A 17,208-nucleotide genomic window follows, 5' to 3' on the forward strand; every position below is an offset into this window, starting at 1 on the left:
AGGTCTGAGAGGGGACATCTCGTTTTTCTAGAACCTTGAATTATGGACAGATGAAGTCAACTCAGTTAACTACTTGCAGATAAAACTCACTTTGTTTATTAAAATGGATCAGTGTGAAATGTTGTTGCACTTTAACAGGCTATTTAATACACTCTAAAAAATATGGGTTTATACACTGTACATCTAAATTATCTCAAAATAAATCATGAATAATAAATGTGATAGTAAGTAAAACATGTATGTTGGTATTTTCTAAGGTGATACAAAAAATTAATACATGAAGCTTTATGACATGCCTTATGTATACATATATCTTTTGGTTAGCAAAAAAGGTATATGTGAAATTAACTAGGATGTATTTGCTTACTATGTAGTATGGTTGAGTATGGCTGCTGCTAGTTTAAAAAAAAAAAAAAAAAAAAAGAGAGAAAAAACCCCAAACCCAAAACCCCACACCTTCCATAATGCACAGAGTATTCATATTTGAGAGGGGAAAAAACATTAATGAACTTATCCATCTGTATTTTTTTACCATTTGTAAAACAAACAGTTGAGGGTTTGGGGGGTTTTGTTGCAGCAGTTCAAAAGTTTGATAACTAGATCTAAAGACCGGGGCATCAATTAAATGTCCTGAGAATAATCCTATATTTAGATTCATGATGGAATTTGTATTTTTTAACAGGTGCAAAATTGAAAACTTTTATTTATATTACTGTTTCACTAGCTGTTCTTAAATTTTTGTGAGCAGATGAGGTATGTGTATTAAGTCTAATGAGCAGCATTATTGATATGCTCACCCAGAATCCAGCTGCACCTGGAGAAGGTAAAAGGGCCAAGCTTCTGGTTTTGACATGGCAAAAAGGTTTTTGATCTCATTCTATAGAACTTTGATGTCACTGAGTTGGTAAAATGTAGATATTTCTGTTGAGGACAGCTGGTGAGTCTACCAAACAGGAAGCGAGAAGGTTCTGACAGACTAGAAGTAATGGAGAAAAAAAAAAAAATTAAGTGGAAGGATGACTGATGTATTTTAGGAGCTCAGATGAAGCTGTGTGTGTAGATAGGAAAGTACTGTTTTGGTGTTCTTGGGACGTTCCTAGCACTGTGTTAACAGGATTCCTTTCTGTAAATGAACCTCAGGCTTTTGGGAAAGACTTTGACCGTCATTTTGGAAAAGGAGGTTCAGAACTGTTGAACATGAAGGCTAATGACTTTGGTGAGATTGCAACTTCTCTCCTCTCAGAAATGAACAAAAAACATAAAGAACCTGGAAACCTGAAAGAATGTTCGCCATGGATGAGTGAATTCAAAGCTGAGTTCTTGAGGAATGAACTAGAGGTTCCTGGTAAGTTCCTCTTCAGTGTCAATGGTGAACTGTCCCTTACAAGGAAGTTGCTGCTCTTGAGCTCTTCTTTTTATGTTGGCTATATGACCCTTCTTTCTGGCCTTATGCAGAAGTAGATTTCATCTGAAATAGCTCTGTTCATTCTTCGTCACTTAAATCTGATCTTAAGCTGTAGTCCTGATATTTTTAAAATTCTGTCTAAAATTGTATCTTGCCTAAGAATTTCTGTGGTTTTTTTAAAGGCCTGACTCCCCAAAATCTGACATATAAGTCTATGTTCAAATCTAGTTCAAAAAGGACGTGTCCTCTGAAACCATTAAGAGCTGCAATTCTAACAGCTTTATAAGGAAAGAATATTAGTAATTCACAGATAAAATTATATGATGTATATGTTGGATTTTTATGCATTTTAAAATATTTTCTTCACTACCATTCTACCAATTTGACTAAATATTTGGAAGTGTGTTCTATTCTTAAACACTTTAAATTAAAAAATAATAATAATTAAGGTCAGTCTATGTAACTTTTTTCTTTTATTTTTTTCCATTACCACTTCAGGTCAGTATGATGGAAAAGGGAAACCACTGCCAGAGTACCATGCAAAAATCTCTGGATTTGATGAACGGGTATGTTAAGTGTGAGTCAAAATCCTGTGTGTTACAAATTTGTGTCTGTGTTCCATTTGAAGAGTTTGACAATAGCAAAGCTTGTTGCTTGTGTACGCATCTTGCAGCACATAAAGGAGGGTCTGCAAATGGGCATTTGTTTTTCTAGTACTAATTGAGCAACTTGATTATGCCATCTAGGAATGACAGATATGTTTAATTTCAGGGATGATTCTGTAAGGCCAAGTCTTCTGTCACAAATATTTTGGGTTTTCCTATCTTTTTACAAGATAAAGGTAATGGAATCCTTGAGGAAGCCAAAACGTATAACAATCCGAGGCAGTGATGAGCAGGAGTATCCTTTCCTTGTCAAAGGTGGTGAAGACTTGCGACAAGACCAGCGTATTGAGCAGCTGTTTGATGTAATGAACATTATCCTTTCCCAAGATGCTACATGTAGCCAAAGGAATATGCAGTTAAAAACTTATCAGGTCATCCCCATGACAACAAGGTAGGCATTTATCTTGAAGGAGCAGAAATCCTTATGTTAACATCTGTTACTGTTGGGATGTTGGAACGTGAGATTTGTGTGCCACATTCTGGTTCAGAGTGTTTTGGGTCTTGGCTTAATTTTTTTTCTTTTCCTTTTAAACAACATAGAAATTGCTTTGTCTGGAAACTGTTTTTCAGAGTATATTTATATTGGTAGCTTTCAGCCTTTTTTTAGGAGGCACTAGAATGTGTTGCTTGCTATTTGTGGTGTTCCTCTAAAGTTCAGCTGAGCAACTTCTTCACATCTCTGGCTTCTTTGTTCCAGACTGGGACTCATCAAGTGGCTGGAAAATACTTGCACTTTAAGGGAATTCCTTAAGAATAGTATGTCTGAAGAGGAAGACTTCAACTATAACAGGTGATGCTTGGTTTAACTGTCTGCTCTAATAGAGACCACTACTAATGGGGTTTTGATACGGTCAATCTTGTGGCAGCATTTCTTTTTTTGAAAGAATGAAATAAAAGGCACCTATAAGCAAGGAGGCAGTTTGTACTTCCTGACCCAAATTAGTAATTGGCAACTGTTTGTTTAATGAGTACCATTGTACCTGTAATATACTCCACCCAGCTTGTTTAAACAAGAGGCTTGTAATTATAATGATGTGTGACGTCATTATCATCACCATTTCCTTATCAGCAGATTGACTTTGCAAGTAAAGGATTTTGATCTTTTGATTTGATCAGGCAGGAAATGGACCTAGGTCAGAAAAGGGGGGAGCAGAGGAGAGGAGAGCAGAAGAGCGCTTTTCAGAACCTGGGTTCGGCAGTGAGTCAGTGGTGGGGGAAACTGGCAGCAGATGCACAAAACACGGCTGTAAAAGAACACTATCTCTGACTTCATACAAATGCTGGTTTGAATAAATTAGCTTGCTTTCTCTGGATTGTAACTGGAGGATGAATATTTGTAAAATTTATTTAATTCTGGCATTTCAGTCTGTTTCTATCCTGGAATTTAGAAATATGGTTTTATTTGCCAGTGTTGTTCTCAATACATAGTCTCTATCTGGGTTTGTCGAAGTGTTGTCAGCACTTATTTTTACTGGTTTTCATGCTTATGGGGCAGGTTGGAGGAACCTCCAGCATGGAGGTTGGACTCCAAAAAGTCTTTATTTCTACAGGTATTTTATTTTTGAGCAGTTTAGGAACTGCTATTGTTCCTGCATTAGCACTGTCTGGTTCACTTTTGTGAACAGCAGCAGTGTTATGTTGGCCTCAGTTCACTGGGAAAATGAAGGAGAACTCACATGGAACCACCTCGGGGGGAGATTTCTAATATGTTAAATGTACATTATCAGTGTCTTTCCAAAAACAATTAATGATTTACCCCAACACATAGCTTTATTTTATTGTTGTGTATTGACTTTAAATTAATTTTCCCATATGTTCTTCAATCAAGTCAATTAAGACACTTTATGTTGAACTATGGTTGAATGACAGCACTCGCAAAGGAAAATTCTGATCAAATCCTTGCTGGCAATATTCTGGTTGGGGTAGGGGAAATAACTTTTTGAAGTTTTGAAATCCTTTTCTTTATCCCACAGTGATGGGCTGTGCAGTCTATAAATGATAAATACTTCTTAAATGGAAAGGATCTCGGGTGCTCTGCTAAGTTGCTGCCTCTCTGGAAGAGAATAATGTCTAGTATATTTATAGTATATATAAGATGGGAGAAAAATATCAAATTATTATATAAGCAGTGCAACTAATGAAGACTGTCTTCTTAAGTCCAAGCCCCCATTCCTTCCCTCTTGTACACACTAAGGAGATAATGGACTGCCTTCCTGCATTCCCCACCTGTTTGGATGGACAAATGACAGCACATGCTGTGGTAGGCTACATAATGCCTCTCAAATGGATGTGAGACTGTTAAAAATATCTTTCCCTCCCTGAAGAAATTATTTTGGGTCTGTCTTCTCAAGTCAGCATCTAATTTTCACAGTACCTACTGACAAATTAACACCTTTGAGATGTCTAGTCCTCTGTCAAATATGAATGAAGTTCATTCAAAGCTGGGGGGAAGGAGATGTATGAATCAGCATATGCACTGACCGCGTAAACTTCATTTCCATAGCAAGGCTACAATTAATGTAGGCTGTAGCTTCCTGACGCCTCCCGTGCATAAAAATCTCATGGGTCATGGTAGCACACAGCCTGCGGATATTTGAGTACAGAGTGGAAAGGTAATATAGGGAAATCATCAACGTGCTTTTTTTTTTTTTTTCTTTTTTTCTCCTTAGCGAAAAAGGACCTCGGGCTACCTATTCTAAGTGGCTGTCCCAGATGAGTGGGAAAGCACAAGGCAGCTCTCGATACCATATTATGTACAGGTAGGTTTTGAAAGAGAACTGCACATAAAATGTAGAAGCTAGAGTGTGCACACACACGAAGTTGTAGAAGTTCCAGGAAAAATATGATCTGCCTTATAATAATGCTGGCTAGATCTGATTTTTGCTCATTTTACTGCTTCATCTTACTGGAGATGCTCTGCAGGGGGAGTTTAGTACTGCCAAAATCCCACCAGAGGACAGGAGTGCTTCCAGAAGGTTGCTCACTTCCCTAAGAAAGTGTCTAGAAGCAGATGCTCCTCTTCAACTTTATCTTCCAGGTGTCTTGGTCCTGATTATGCAATTAGGTAGGCTGCCTCAGAGCCAGAGCACCTGCTGAAGCTGGAAAGAGAAAATCACTGTGATTCACTGAGAATTTAAGAATATTTGATGATTCGGTTTGGGTCCTGACTTGAGGATCCTCTCGGAGGAGTTTCCACACCTGCCTAGATCTAGCACTGTAGTGGAGGGAAGTGAAGTTTCCAGCGGAGTGTTTCTGATGAGCTCATAACATGCTTAAGCAAGCATCTTGCTTTTTAAAGGAAACCTTTGACTTCTTTAACTGAGTGGGTCAATGTTAAGACTTGTATTTAGATCTGGAATGTGCTTTTGAAGTAAATTCCCTGTCACCCCCACTCACCTCACATTGCTTTGCATCACAGAGCTGTCCCCTGGTACGCCGCTCTGCTCCTTTCAGATGAAACTAGGCCGGCAGGAGAGCACTTTGTGCATTCCAGCTGCTAGGAGCCTTCAGTTCCCAGGACCAGGCTAGGCCAGAGCACTCATCCACCCTCCCCAAATGTGTACAGCATGGATGTCCTCAGCACCAGCTATACTCGCCTTGTGCTGCACTACTCTCTAGTGTCAATATAGCCTCTGCGTGCTGCTGAGAGATCTAATCTAGGCCTTAGTTTCTCTGCTTGGAAGAGACTATCCAGCCAGAAAGAACACAGTTGTATTGCTGCATTAAAACTTAACCCATCTCCTTACTTTTGGGGAAACTAGACAAAACTACATACTGTTTTGTATTCAGAAATGTCAGTCTTGGAAATAACTGTTGGCAGAAAAAGACAGGAGGGGGAGTATTTTTAATATCAGATAAAAATTTCTCAGCAAACTCTGTGTGGCTTGCTGTACTGTCTGCTGGGGTAAGCAAAACGTGCTAATGCAGTCGTGTACACAACTTTTAACATCCAGTGGGCTGTTACTTCCATAGCTAATACTATTCCTTCATTAATTTGCAGAAATGCTAGCCGTAGAGAAACAGTTATGTCTTTCAAAAGCAGGGAAAACAGTGTTCCAGAAGATCTGCTGCGGTAAGTGTACTGTTAATGACTGCACATTGTGAAATGAATGTTGGTGTTTTACCTGTATGCAACAAGTGACTTCTGTTTTGTTAAGGCGTGCCTTTGTGAAAATGAGTACGTCTCCTGAAGCCTTCCTGTCTCTACGGTCCCATTTTGCCAGCTCTCACGCACTGATGTGCATCAGCCACTGGATACTTGGTATTGGAGACAGGCATCTGCTCAACTTTATGATTAACAAGGAGACAGGTGGCATGGTGGGAATAGACTTTGGACATGCGTTTGGTTCAGCTACACAGGTATTTGTTTTCTAATTAATTTGTTACAGCTTTTGCATTTATTATGTGTAATTACATGTGTATTGTCAGTACTAAATTTGATGTTCTTCATTTGTCATTGTTCTAATGCAAAATAATCTTGACAACTTCTAGTTAATAGAAGAAAATCTCTGTTTCCAGATGTTCTCAGACAAGCAGAGAGCTATAGAGTTTCACGGAGTCTATATGGTTTTGTTTTGTGTAGTTCAGCCAGGCTTTCAACCACTATCACTAAATATTCATGCCTAGAACTTGATGTCAGAACTTGGTCCTGTCCTGTGTTGCATGTTATTTTCAGTTAAGTGGCAAAGAAGGTTTCAAAGCTTAAAAAAATAAATATATTTATTTCTAATCCTTCTATTCCAAGACTGCTTATCTTGTTTTCTTTCAACCGTCCTTCCCCTTTGCTAGTTTTTGAATGTGCCAGAGTTGATGCCTTTTCGTCTGACTCGCCAGTTTGTTAATCTGATGATGCCAGTGAAAGAGTGGGGTCTCATTTACAGTGTGATGGTGCATGCCCTGAGAGCTTATCGTTCGAATCCGGATCTCATCATCAGCACAATGGATGTATTTGTAAAAGAGCCTTCTTTGGACTGGAAGGTGGGATTTTTTCTCTTCCCTTTTTCTTTGTGTGAAAACTGTTAAAATGTAATAAGGATAAAACAGATAAAAAAGGAAGTATTTCTGGATGCTTACTTTCAGTGCTTCTTTTATCTTTCTTTGTTTCATTGGGTTCTCAGAGAAACTGAACTTAAAGGCTTTAAAATGACAGAATATTATATTGATGGATGAAGAATAGTGGCATGTATCTGTGCTATCAGTGGACTGTTCTTTATCTGCACGATAATCCTAAAAATATGCATTATCTCTTATATCTCTTGATCCCGTTATGTCACTTAGGACAGTAGCATAAAGATTTTCAGCTTTTTGCCTTGAGCCTCTTAAATGTACATAACAACACTGTATACATCAAACTAATAATTACAGAGAGAAAAATCTGAAACTAGTTGCACTTCAGTAACTCCAGTTGTAAATTAAATTTTAAGTCATGGGCAAGCTAGATATTGTCTCACTACTTTGCCCTCCATTTACGAGTTACTGGCTTGACTTGCTATGATCGGTGGCTTAAAGGTCTTTTTAAGTATATGATTTAGGTCAAATTTATTTTCTCTTTAGAACTTTGAGCAAAGACAGCTGAAAAAAGGAGGCACATGGATCAGGGAAATAAATACATCTGAAGTAAACTGGTACCCTCTGCAAAAAGTCAACTACGTCAAAAGAAAGCTTACGGGTGCCAATCCAGCAACAATCACTTGGTAAGATGGTCTGCTTCTGTTTTAAATTGCTCCACCAAGAGCCTTGGCAGTCTCCTGTGTCAGGTTTTGATCACTTCAGGTAGAATGGCAGCTAGGAAAAGAGAAGAGGCAGATGGGGCAAAATTTCAACAAACCTCCTGTCAGAATTGTTTTGGTCCACAGACAAGCAATCTGAATCACCCTGTAGGCCAAAACACCAGGTATCTCCCTGTGAGTGTTCTTGCTCCAGCTCAGACCTCCTGAGCAGTTGTACTGTTCCTGGCAATGCACTCATCCTCACCCTGTAAGCCTGCTTCTCACTCCTCAGACTGCTGTTCCGTATTTGCGCCTCCACAGCTTTTAGGCTAGGGGTAGTATTTAAATCAATATGCTTCTGCTGGACGGTTGCTTGAAATGGAACCTGAACTAGCTCTGCGGGAGGCACAGAGGTAAGCTGCTTCCCAAAAGCATTAAAATCAAATCTGATGGCATTTTCAGGTTGTTTGTGTCAGCCTAGTCAAGTCTGGCTCAAGTTGGAATGTCTTTAAAGTTCAGTTAAAGTACAATTAATCCCTTCCATCCTCTTTTAAAAAGACCTTTTGGATTAATCAAGGAAAAAAAAAAAAAGGCAAAAAAAGCAAGCCTGTTTTAAAACCATACAAATCCTGAAAAGTGCAGAACTTGGGAGGAGCCCCTTTTGTGGTCAAGGCTGAATGGGAAGAGGCAGCAAAATACTTCTTGCATACACAAAATCAGCAGGGCAGGTAAGGAGATAACAGCTTGGATGTGAACTGCTGCATCCTTCTTTCAGTTAGAGACCTTTGACAAGATGGGAATATTTAGTGTGAATATTTCATAGTAAAGGAAATCACCTGAAATCACCAGTCTTCACTGGCCAAGACTTCTGCAGTTATTGAACAGTCTCCACATCTTGAAAAATAAAGCTGCGTGAATCATGTTCAAGTACTGTTTCGTATTTAAAAATCCATCTGAGATTTTTTTGCTTGTTTCTTTTAATAAGAGCTTATTTTTGTGTTCTCAATTTTAGTGATGAGCTACGCCTGGGCCACGAGAAATCACTCGCTTATAATGATTTTGCAGCTGTGGCTCGTGGTAATGCTGATCATAATATCAGAGCTAAAGAGCCAGAGGATGGACTTTCAGAGGAGACCCAAGTGAGATGCCTGATCGATCAAGCGACAGACCCCAATATTCTTGGCAGAGTCTGGGAAGGATGGGAACCCTGGATGTGAGGGACTGCTCTCTAAAGCCCGGTCTGCCAAGGGACCCATACCCTAACAGCTGCAACCAGATCAGAATTTTACAGCCAAACAGGAAACACTCTCTTAACCTCTTGTATCATCATCGGTAAACTTGATTAATATAGAATATAATTTTTTTTGTATTAAAGCTGTATTCAAACAGTGATATTTTTTTAAAAGTTAATTATTTTTCTTATATGTGGTTCTGGAACAAAGCAGCCTTATTGTCTTTGTTAAAGTCAATGTAGAAAGAACTGGAGAGACTGTAGAGCTTAAAGGCTTACTTGAAAGGCACTGAGGTCAACTCAGAGGAAAGCAAAAATTCATACCCTGCAAACTTGTAGGCATCCTTGTAGTGCAAGTCTGCATTTGTCTTTTTATGGAGACCTTGATGACAATCGACTGAAACCATTCCGCAGACATGTATTATTTGTAATTAAAGCTAGAAGATTTTTCGTATCAATAGTAAGTGAGGCACATGGTAAAATTAAATGGAAAATGGCGTTTAGTTCTAGATAACACCTAAAGTATCTGAATGGTTATTTCATTACTGGATAATAAGATAGTAATGATAAGACCATTCCAGCAGATCGTTTTGTAGCAATTAGAGGTTATACTCTGTTATCTCTATCCTTTAGAAGTCTGCACTCCTCGTGTTGTGTTAATGCCAAATTATTCATTTGGCCAACGCCAAAAGTAGCCACTGCCGATGCAGCAGGGCACTGGAAGCTTCTTGCCGTAGCTGCCCCACAGCATGGGAATGGCTCCTGCACTTTGGTCTTTGCTTTGCCGGTGTGGAAGTTGTGCCAGATGTGGCTCTTCCTTGCTGGCAGCCTGTCTTCAGGTGCTGGTTCTGGCTGGATAGCGTTAGTTTTATTCATAGTAGCTAGTACAGGGCGATGTTCTGGATTTGTGCTGGAAACCGCGTTGATAACACAGGGGTGCTTTAGTTACTGCTGAGCAGCTGGCACAGCGCCAGGGCCTGTGCTGCCTCTCACCCCACCCCAGCGAGCAGCCTGGGGGGGCACCAGGAGCTGGGAGGGGACACAGCCGGGACAGCTGACCCCAACTGGCCAGAGGGATGTCCCAGACCATATAGTGCCATGCTCAGCGTATAAAGCTGAGGGAAGAAGAATGAAGGGGGTGGTGGTGGGGAACAGTGAACACGTTCAGCATCACAGTGTTTGTCTTCCCAAGTAACGGTTACACGGGATGGAGCCCGGCTTTCCTGGAGGTGGCTGAGCACCTGCCTGACAGTGGGAAGCGGTGAATGAATTCCTTGGTTTGCTTTGCTTGTGTGCCTTTTGCTTCACCTGTTAAACTGCCTTTATCTCAACCCACGAGTTTTCTCACGTTTCCTCTTCCGACTCTTGTCCCCCATCCCACTGGGGGAGTGAGCGAGCGGTGGTGGGGGCTGAGGTGCTGGCTGGGCTTAAACCATGACATCAGGTAACCTTGGTGGCAAGTGCAGCGCAGCACGGATGGCAAAGGAAAAGAGAGCTCTCTCAAATGTTACTGTTGTTTATTACCAAGAATTCATTGTAGGAGACAGTTTCCATTGAGGCTTATAATAATTATCATAAAAGGTGCAATAAAAATGAGTCTTTGCCCTTCCACTGCCTGCAGGCTTTCCCTCCTGCCTCGGTGGCAGTGGGGCAGTCCTGACTCACCGAGGCCCACGGCTGGTGCTGGCACCAGTCTCCAATGAATCTTTCAGCTGGAGAGCAGAGGAATGGAACCTCTTGGGATGGGGAAGATTGCTTGCTGAGGTCTAATGGATAGGAAAGGAGCTTTTTTGTTTCAAACACTTTCCAGTGACAGTTACGATTTGTTACCTGCCTTGCCTTCTTAATAAATATGCTGAATTGCTTATGTCAATAGTGTTATAAATCAAGAAATTCTGAATCTTTTTATCAGATTTTATTAATGAAAAATATTGTTAGGCTGTATTTTTGTAGAGGAAACATCTATTTAAAAATAAAATTTCTGATGTATACCTCATTTCAAAAGTTAATTTAGGGCATTTTAGTAACAGAAAACATCTACATCTACCCATTTATGGAGATAATAATTAATGGACAGGTTTTTTTCATAAGCATGCGATGTAGTCTGTACACATGTAAGATGTCTTCATGTATTTTGTTCTTTTAATGTCTGGTATCAATTAATATGGCAGCATTATGACTGAAGCCTGGTTAGGTGAGGCACCCTGGCTTTCACGTTGACGCTACAAATGTAAGCAAGTTTAAAGCACAATAAAAAGCTCCATGAAAAGGTGAGAGGAGATGTGGAAATGAAGTGGCTGGTTGTACAAGGTGTTTAATTGCGCTTTTGGCACATACCTCAGATATGTACTAGGTACTTTGACCTGTACTGTGGAGGACAAAGTTTAGGTTTATAGTTTAACAAGACTCTTCTCATAGGACTTTTGATACCTTCAGCCACGATAGATGTTTGTGAGCAGCATGCCTCCTGCCAGTGCCAACCCAGGCTTCCTTGGCCTTTTCCAAAAGGGGCTGGAGCCAGAGCACAGCCCGGCCCTTCCAGGGGAAGGAGAGCGCGGTGTACCCTGCCCCATGCCCTCCTCACCCTTTACTCTGTAGCAGAAGGCACCCAGGCTGGGGGTGAAAGCCTTTGAGATGGGTGTCTGTGACACTCAAAATAGTGAAAAGCTCAGTTTGGGCCCAAAAGTAAGTGCTATAATTGGAAGCCTCAGCTGCAATCAGTTCTGTATTTGCAAAGCTCAAGTGCTAAGGAGCAAAGTGCGACCCTGCTGGGTTTTCATGAGCAGAAACGCATCCTATGCGAAGCAAGTGGAATTGCCCTGACAGAGCCTTCCTTGCACAGCTGAGCGAGCCTGAAAATAACCTGCAATGTATGTAAATCGCAGCTGCTGTCCCTGATCCTGACTGAAAAGTGCTGCTCAATAAAATACAACAGTTAAGTGAAAAGGCTGAAGCCAGCCCATGAAGTGGCAAGGAAAGTACTGATGCGATGAAAACCTCAAGTCGCTGGGCTCAGCGGTTTACAGGGCGGGTTTGTTCAGCCTCCAGAAAAGATGATGATGTGCGGCTCAGAGATGGAGACTGTATCAGGTCTCATGATGCAAAACAAAACTTAGTAACTATCCACAAATACAGCAGAATATTTCCTTCTCAGATTAAGTAACCAGATGTGCACTATATCTGGAAATTCTTTAGTTGCATCCAAAAAGCTATGTAAAGCATTAGTGTATATTCTCAGTAGGTTTTTCTTAGTGTATAGAATAATACTAAAATTTAAGCTAGTCCTTGCCATTCCTGTCAATCTTACAATTTTTCTCTAACTAAAAATAATACTGCAGAACACAGAGGAAAGCTCTGCAGCCTGCAGTCTCCTTTCCCAGCTGATAAGGAGGGCCCTGCATGGTGCTTGTCGTGCTCGGGATTTTCTGTTTGTCCCTACTAGCATTCCCCAATTTAAATGCTATCTTGAGGTGTCTGCGGCTGAGACGTGGCGCAGCAGCAGCCCGCGTTTGGGCACAGGAAGGAGCCTACCAGCTCTCCACAAGCACAGTGAATGAGGCTCCTTCAGCCGTGGAAGGAGTTTCCCACAGCTCTTCTGGCCTCATGCTGAAGGGTTTGGCCAGCTGCTTCCTCGAGTCAGGTAAGTAAGTGTCTACATTTAGAGACACTTCTTCCCAAACTTCACTTTTTTGGAAATCAGTTAAAGATTTATTACCACTGCTTTAAAACTTCTTTCTGCCCTCACAACTACAGAGGATGAGGGTCTGCCAAGTTACTTTATTAATGCCATGTGCCTCATTTGGAAATGACCTGTATATTTAAAATTTCCTTCTTGAGCTATGCTGCTTGTAAGAAATGGCACCGACACAGAAAGGTTGCACCTGCACCCTGGCAGCCACCCACAGCCAGTGGTGTCACTGGTCTTGTAGCAAAGCTGCCAAAGAGCTGCATCCTGCGTTAAACCAACAATGTCCAGAATAAGGTATTTAGGGTTTTTTTGTTGCAAAACGTTTTGAGAAGGCATGGCTGTAAGGGGCTGGAAAAGGTTGGGTTACAGTTTCCACATTATTTACAGGGGGTTTTGTTTGCTTGGTTTTGGTTGTTGTTGGGGTTTTTTTTTCCTTTTTGATGGGACAGGAGAAGGTAACACTCATTTCACCTGTCCGTTAAACTCACAGGAAATGATACTGCGCAAGATTTCATTTGGTTAGGCAGGAGTTGTAGCTGTGAATTTGATCTCATGAATCTCATCCCTGCTGGAACCTGTATTGGGAGAAAGTTTAGAGCATCCACCAAAGGGCTTGAGAAAAGGAGGAGTGCAGAATCTGAGCCGTTTTGCGGCTGCAGCACTTGGCCTTTTGGCAGCCCGGGTACGTGGAAGGTTTAATTAAGCAGTTCAGCAGCCACAGGTGCAGCTGAAAAAAACCAGCCCAGGCTGGTACCGCCGGCGCTCAAATGCCCACAGCAAGTCAGAGCACAGAGTTTAACAAAGCTAAAAAGAAAAATCCTTTCACTTACCAGCAAGTTCTTCAGCCGCTAAGAGCAGGGTGGCCACAGACTGAATCAGTGCAATGGACTGCCCCAGGTGAGTGCAGTGATGAGCAAAGTACTGCTACAGGGATCCAGGACCAGGGAGAGGCACGAGCCCGGGCACAGGCGGGACACGGGGCAGGCAGGGCCTGTCCAGCAGCCACAGCGCTGGCTTACAAGAGCCGATGTCTCTCCCTAGGAGCGTGTTGGCAGGTTTTTTTGACTCTCTCCAAACTTGCATCTCCTCATCTGCATGTCCCATTCCCCAGTCAGCCCCCAAGTGTTGTTCCTAGGCGTTGAATGAAAATATCGGTGCACTCCTGCATCTTCTTGGGCGGAGGAGAAAACCAGGTAAATCACCCCTTCAACTTTTTCCCCCTTTGCCTTTCCCTGTGAAACCCGGTGCCGTGAGGTGCGGAAGCACCTGGACAGGTGTGTCCCCCCGCAGCCCTGCTCCACAGCTGCCTTATCCCAGTCCAGGAATCTCCCAGGAGCCAGCATCGTGCTGGCACTGCCGCAGCCCCATAGCACCCCGAGGGCAGAGGAGGGCTCTGTAGGCTCTGCAAGACCAGACCAGCTTCGCTGGGCTCCCAGCCCCGCTGTCCCAAAAACTCCTGCGCCTCTGGCTGGGTTGCCAGAGATGAGCATGCCAGGAGGAGGACGGGGAGGATTAAAGCCAGGCTGTGGCATTGTCCCCTTTCCTCACCTTCGCTGAGTGGCCTGTCCCCTATTTACGAGGAAAAACTAGCCAGAACTACAGTGTGAGTAAGTCCTGTCCCTGAAGGGCTCAGGGTCCTGGTGCTTCTCTGGGATTGACAGCCGGCACTCCGGAGCAATTTAAAATTTTGTCTTTACTCTATGAAGGTTTCTTAGAGAAAGGTTTCTTGTCCTTTCTCGCCAGGTTTAAATGCTCCTCCGTTAGATTTGGAGCAGGAACCTCAAACAGGTTTTAAAGAAATTATTCTGAAATTCAGATGCTCAAAATGTTTCTTACTGCTCTTTAAACTTACTGGATCCCAGAGAGAAGCCATGATTCTGTACAGGGTCAGGTACTCGGCAGGACACGAAGGGAATCAAGGGCGTGTCTCTGCTTCACTGTTCATGAAATTATTCATGCAGATGGGAACAGATTCAGCTGCCGAGATGTCAGACAAATCCACCCCAGGAGAGTAGAGCATGGATATCATCCTGCCTTCAGCCCAGTGCTTTGGTAAGCAACAAGTATCACTTACATGCTCCTGGACGCTTCATTGCTGGTGTAGTACCACCGTTGGGCTTCACACCCTGTATAGCACATGGGGAAACCCCCTGAAATGTGCTCCTGAAATCAAACATCTCGGGCTCAGCCACAAACCCAGCCAACTCACCTTCCAGGGGATGGCTCTCTCCGCTTGGTTTTGGCAGGGACAGGTGTTGACAGGTCTGACCACGAGCTCTGAACACGCCTCCAGGTCCTGAAGACACAGCAAGCAAAGCTGCACCCTCTGTGATGAGGCTTAGGTGTGACACGGGTGGCAGACATCGAGGCTTACACAGGGTTTCCATGCCCAGCAGGTGGCCATTTACTCAGGGATTTTGTGAATCTAATTGCCACACGGCAGGGTGCCCAGTGGGGGCCAGGTGGTCTGGCTGGGAATTGCCGCTCTTTTTTGGAGTAACACATGATGGGCATTAAATGAGACTGTTAAGGCTGGCACAGTTGCACGCCAACACTGTCTGATGACCAGCTGTCCTTTGGGGATAAGGACTTCAGTGACCTGAAAGTGTAACACAGTTCCACGCACAAACGGTTAAATGAGATGCTTTCCAAGACAAATCGTGACTTTATCACTATGACAGGTGAGATGATGTATCGCCTTCCAGCAACCAGCGGACCCTGTTGCAGAGCAAGGGGGAGAAAGAGCTGATGTCAGACCACCCTGCACTTCTGAACTACCTTCCCATGCTTCATGCACCCACCTCTCTGTATTTTATGCGGAGAGAAAGCCCAGGAGCACCACGTGATGGCCTCAGTTCTCTGCCAGACAGCCGGGCCTAGGGCAGGTGGCACAGTCGTACAATGTGAATATACCCCAGTGCTAGAGGGCAGAAAATAACATGCAAAACTGGGTTTGGGTTTCTTATTTTTTGACAATGTGGAAAAGGGAAATTATTTGCACTGAAGAACAAAAAAAAAGCAACAACTTCTTGTGTCATTGTCAAGTTCAGCGCTTCATGCACATGAAGATAGAGGTGGTGTGGTCCAACGCCTCACGAGCAAAGCAAATCGAGTTTATTTAAACATGATGTCTCACGGGGGTTAACTGCAGCACTGGAGTTAAAAGCGAAGCCAAGCCTCTCCATGCAAACCTTACCTGCCAGATGCAAAACCTCACCTGCACTTACCCTGATCCCACAAGCCTTCCCAGGAGGAGCTTACGGCCGAAGGGAGAGCATGTACCAGTCCTGTCCCAACTATTTCTGTTAAGATACACAGCCCTTTGACAAACAGCTGCGTTACTGCAACAGCTGCGGTAGCGGCAGATGGAGCCCTGCCCGGGGAGAGGCGGCGGGCCCGGCATGACCGGCACGTACCCAGGGTCCCCAGAAAGCCACCTCCGAGCAGCAGGAGCAGCACGGCAGCCAGGGCACAGCTCCACGCCAGCAGTGTCAGCTGAGTGCGGGGCTGAAAAGGCAGTGGCTGGGCTAGTCCTACCGAAGCGTCATAAATCCAGCTGGGTCCGCTGGAAGAAAAGTAAATAAATCTTAAAATATAATTTTTTAAGGTTGGTTTCTGGGTGGGTTTTTTTTTTGCTGCTTTCATAATTCAGTTAATGGAGCACCTGGGGGATGAAGCCAGGGGTTTAAAAACTCTTACGTAACTAGAAAACTTATGCATGTCACATATTTGAAATTAAAATATTTTCATTTCTCTGGTACTTGCCATGTTAATAGTAGTAGTTTATTGGATTGGATGTGGGGGGTTGGGGGGAATGTACTTACCGTAAATTTTTAAAGAGGCTTAACTTCACGCAGAGAGCGTGAGGCAGCTAAAGATGCCTTAGAAACCCCTTTCCCACCAGAGTGTCCCCCAAGAAGTCCAAGCGGCCACCCTTGTCACTGGGGGGTGGGGTGGGGGGATGCGCAGCCCACTGGGGTGCAGCTGCCTGTGCTCCAGCGGCAGGCGCGAGGCCTCGCGAGGGCGCTAGGGCGATACACAGACACGCGTGGGGCAGGCAGCATCTTTTCCGTATCGCTCCATCCAAGGCGCCGCTGGGGAAGCGGGGTGGGGGGGGATGCAGCGTGGGGCGGGGTGGGGTGTGGGGTGCGTGTGTAAAATAAGCCTTTTCCGCAAGATTTTCCGCTGGCCCCTGTGGAAATAAGCCAGGGAAAGGGGAAATTAACGCTCAGCCGGAGTGTCGCTGGGGCAGTGGGGGGGCCGGGACCGGCGCCGCAGCAGCCCGCACGGTCCCGTCCCGTCCCGTCCCCCCCGGGCCGGCCGCGGCCACCCTCCGCCGGGAGGCGGCAGCTCTCCGCGGCGGGAGCCCTGCCTCCGCGGCCGCGCACCCCACCCGCTCCCGCCCCCGGGTCCCCGGGGGTGCCGGGAACACTCGTTCCCCGTCATTGGGGCAGGAGGCGGGGCCGGCGCCGTATAAGAAGGGACCGAGCGGGCGTTTCGCTCCCAGGTCC

At 43.9% G+C, this 17,208-nt stretch overlaps 1 protein-coding gene across 1 annotated transcript in view; it reads left to right on the forward strand.

Annotated features, from left to right (window-relative positions):
* Positions 1-9,170, forward strand: part of PRKDC (protein kinase, DNA-activated, catalytic subunit) — an 81,513-nt gene extending 72,343 nt beyond the window's left edge. Inside the window, exons 77-86 of the mRNA XM_037379091.1 lie at positions 1,141-1,345; positions 1,904-1,971; positions 2,241-2,461; positions 2,768-2,860; positions 4,740-4,829; positions 6,071-6,142; positions 6,228-6,429; positions 6,859-7,047; positions 7,624-7,763; positions 8,791-9,170. Of these exons, the coding sequence (XP_037234988.1) occupies positions 1,141-1,345; positions 1,904-1,971; positions 2,241-2,461; positions 2,768-2,860; positions 4,740-4,829; positions 6,071-6,142; positions 6,228-6,429; positions 6,859-7,047; positions 7,624-7,763; positions 8,791-8,995 (1,485 nt within the window). The 3' untranslated portion in view covers positions 8,996-9,170. The remainder of the gene's footprint in view (positions 1-1,140; positions 1,346-1,903; positions 1,972-2,240; positions 2,462-2,767; positions 2,861-4,739; positions 4,830-6,070; positions 6,143-6,227; positions 6,430-6,858; positions 7,048-7,623; positions 7,764-8,790) is intronic.
* Positions 9,171-17,208: the final 8,038 nt, after the last annotated feature.

The sequence above is a fragment of the Falco rusticolus genome, chromosome 3 (assembly GCF_015220075.1).
Source record: "Falco rusticolus isolate bFalRus1 chromosome 3, bFalRus1.pri, whole genome shotgun sequence".
Lineage (NCBI taxonomy): Eukaryota > Metazoa > Chordata > Aves > Falconiformes > Falconidae > Falco > Falco rusticolus.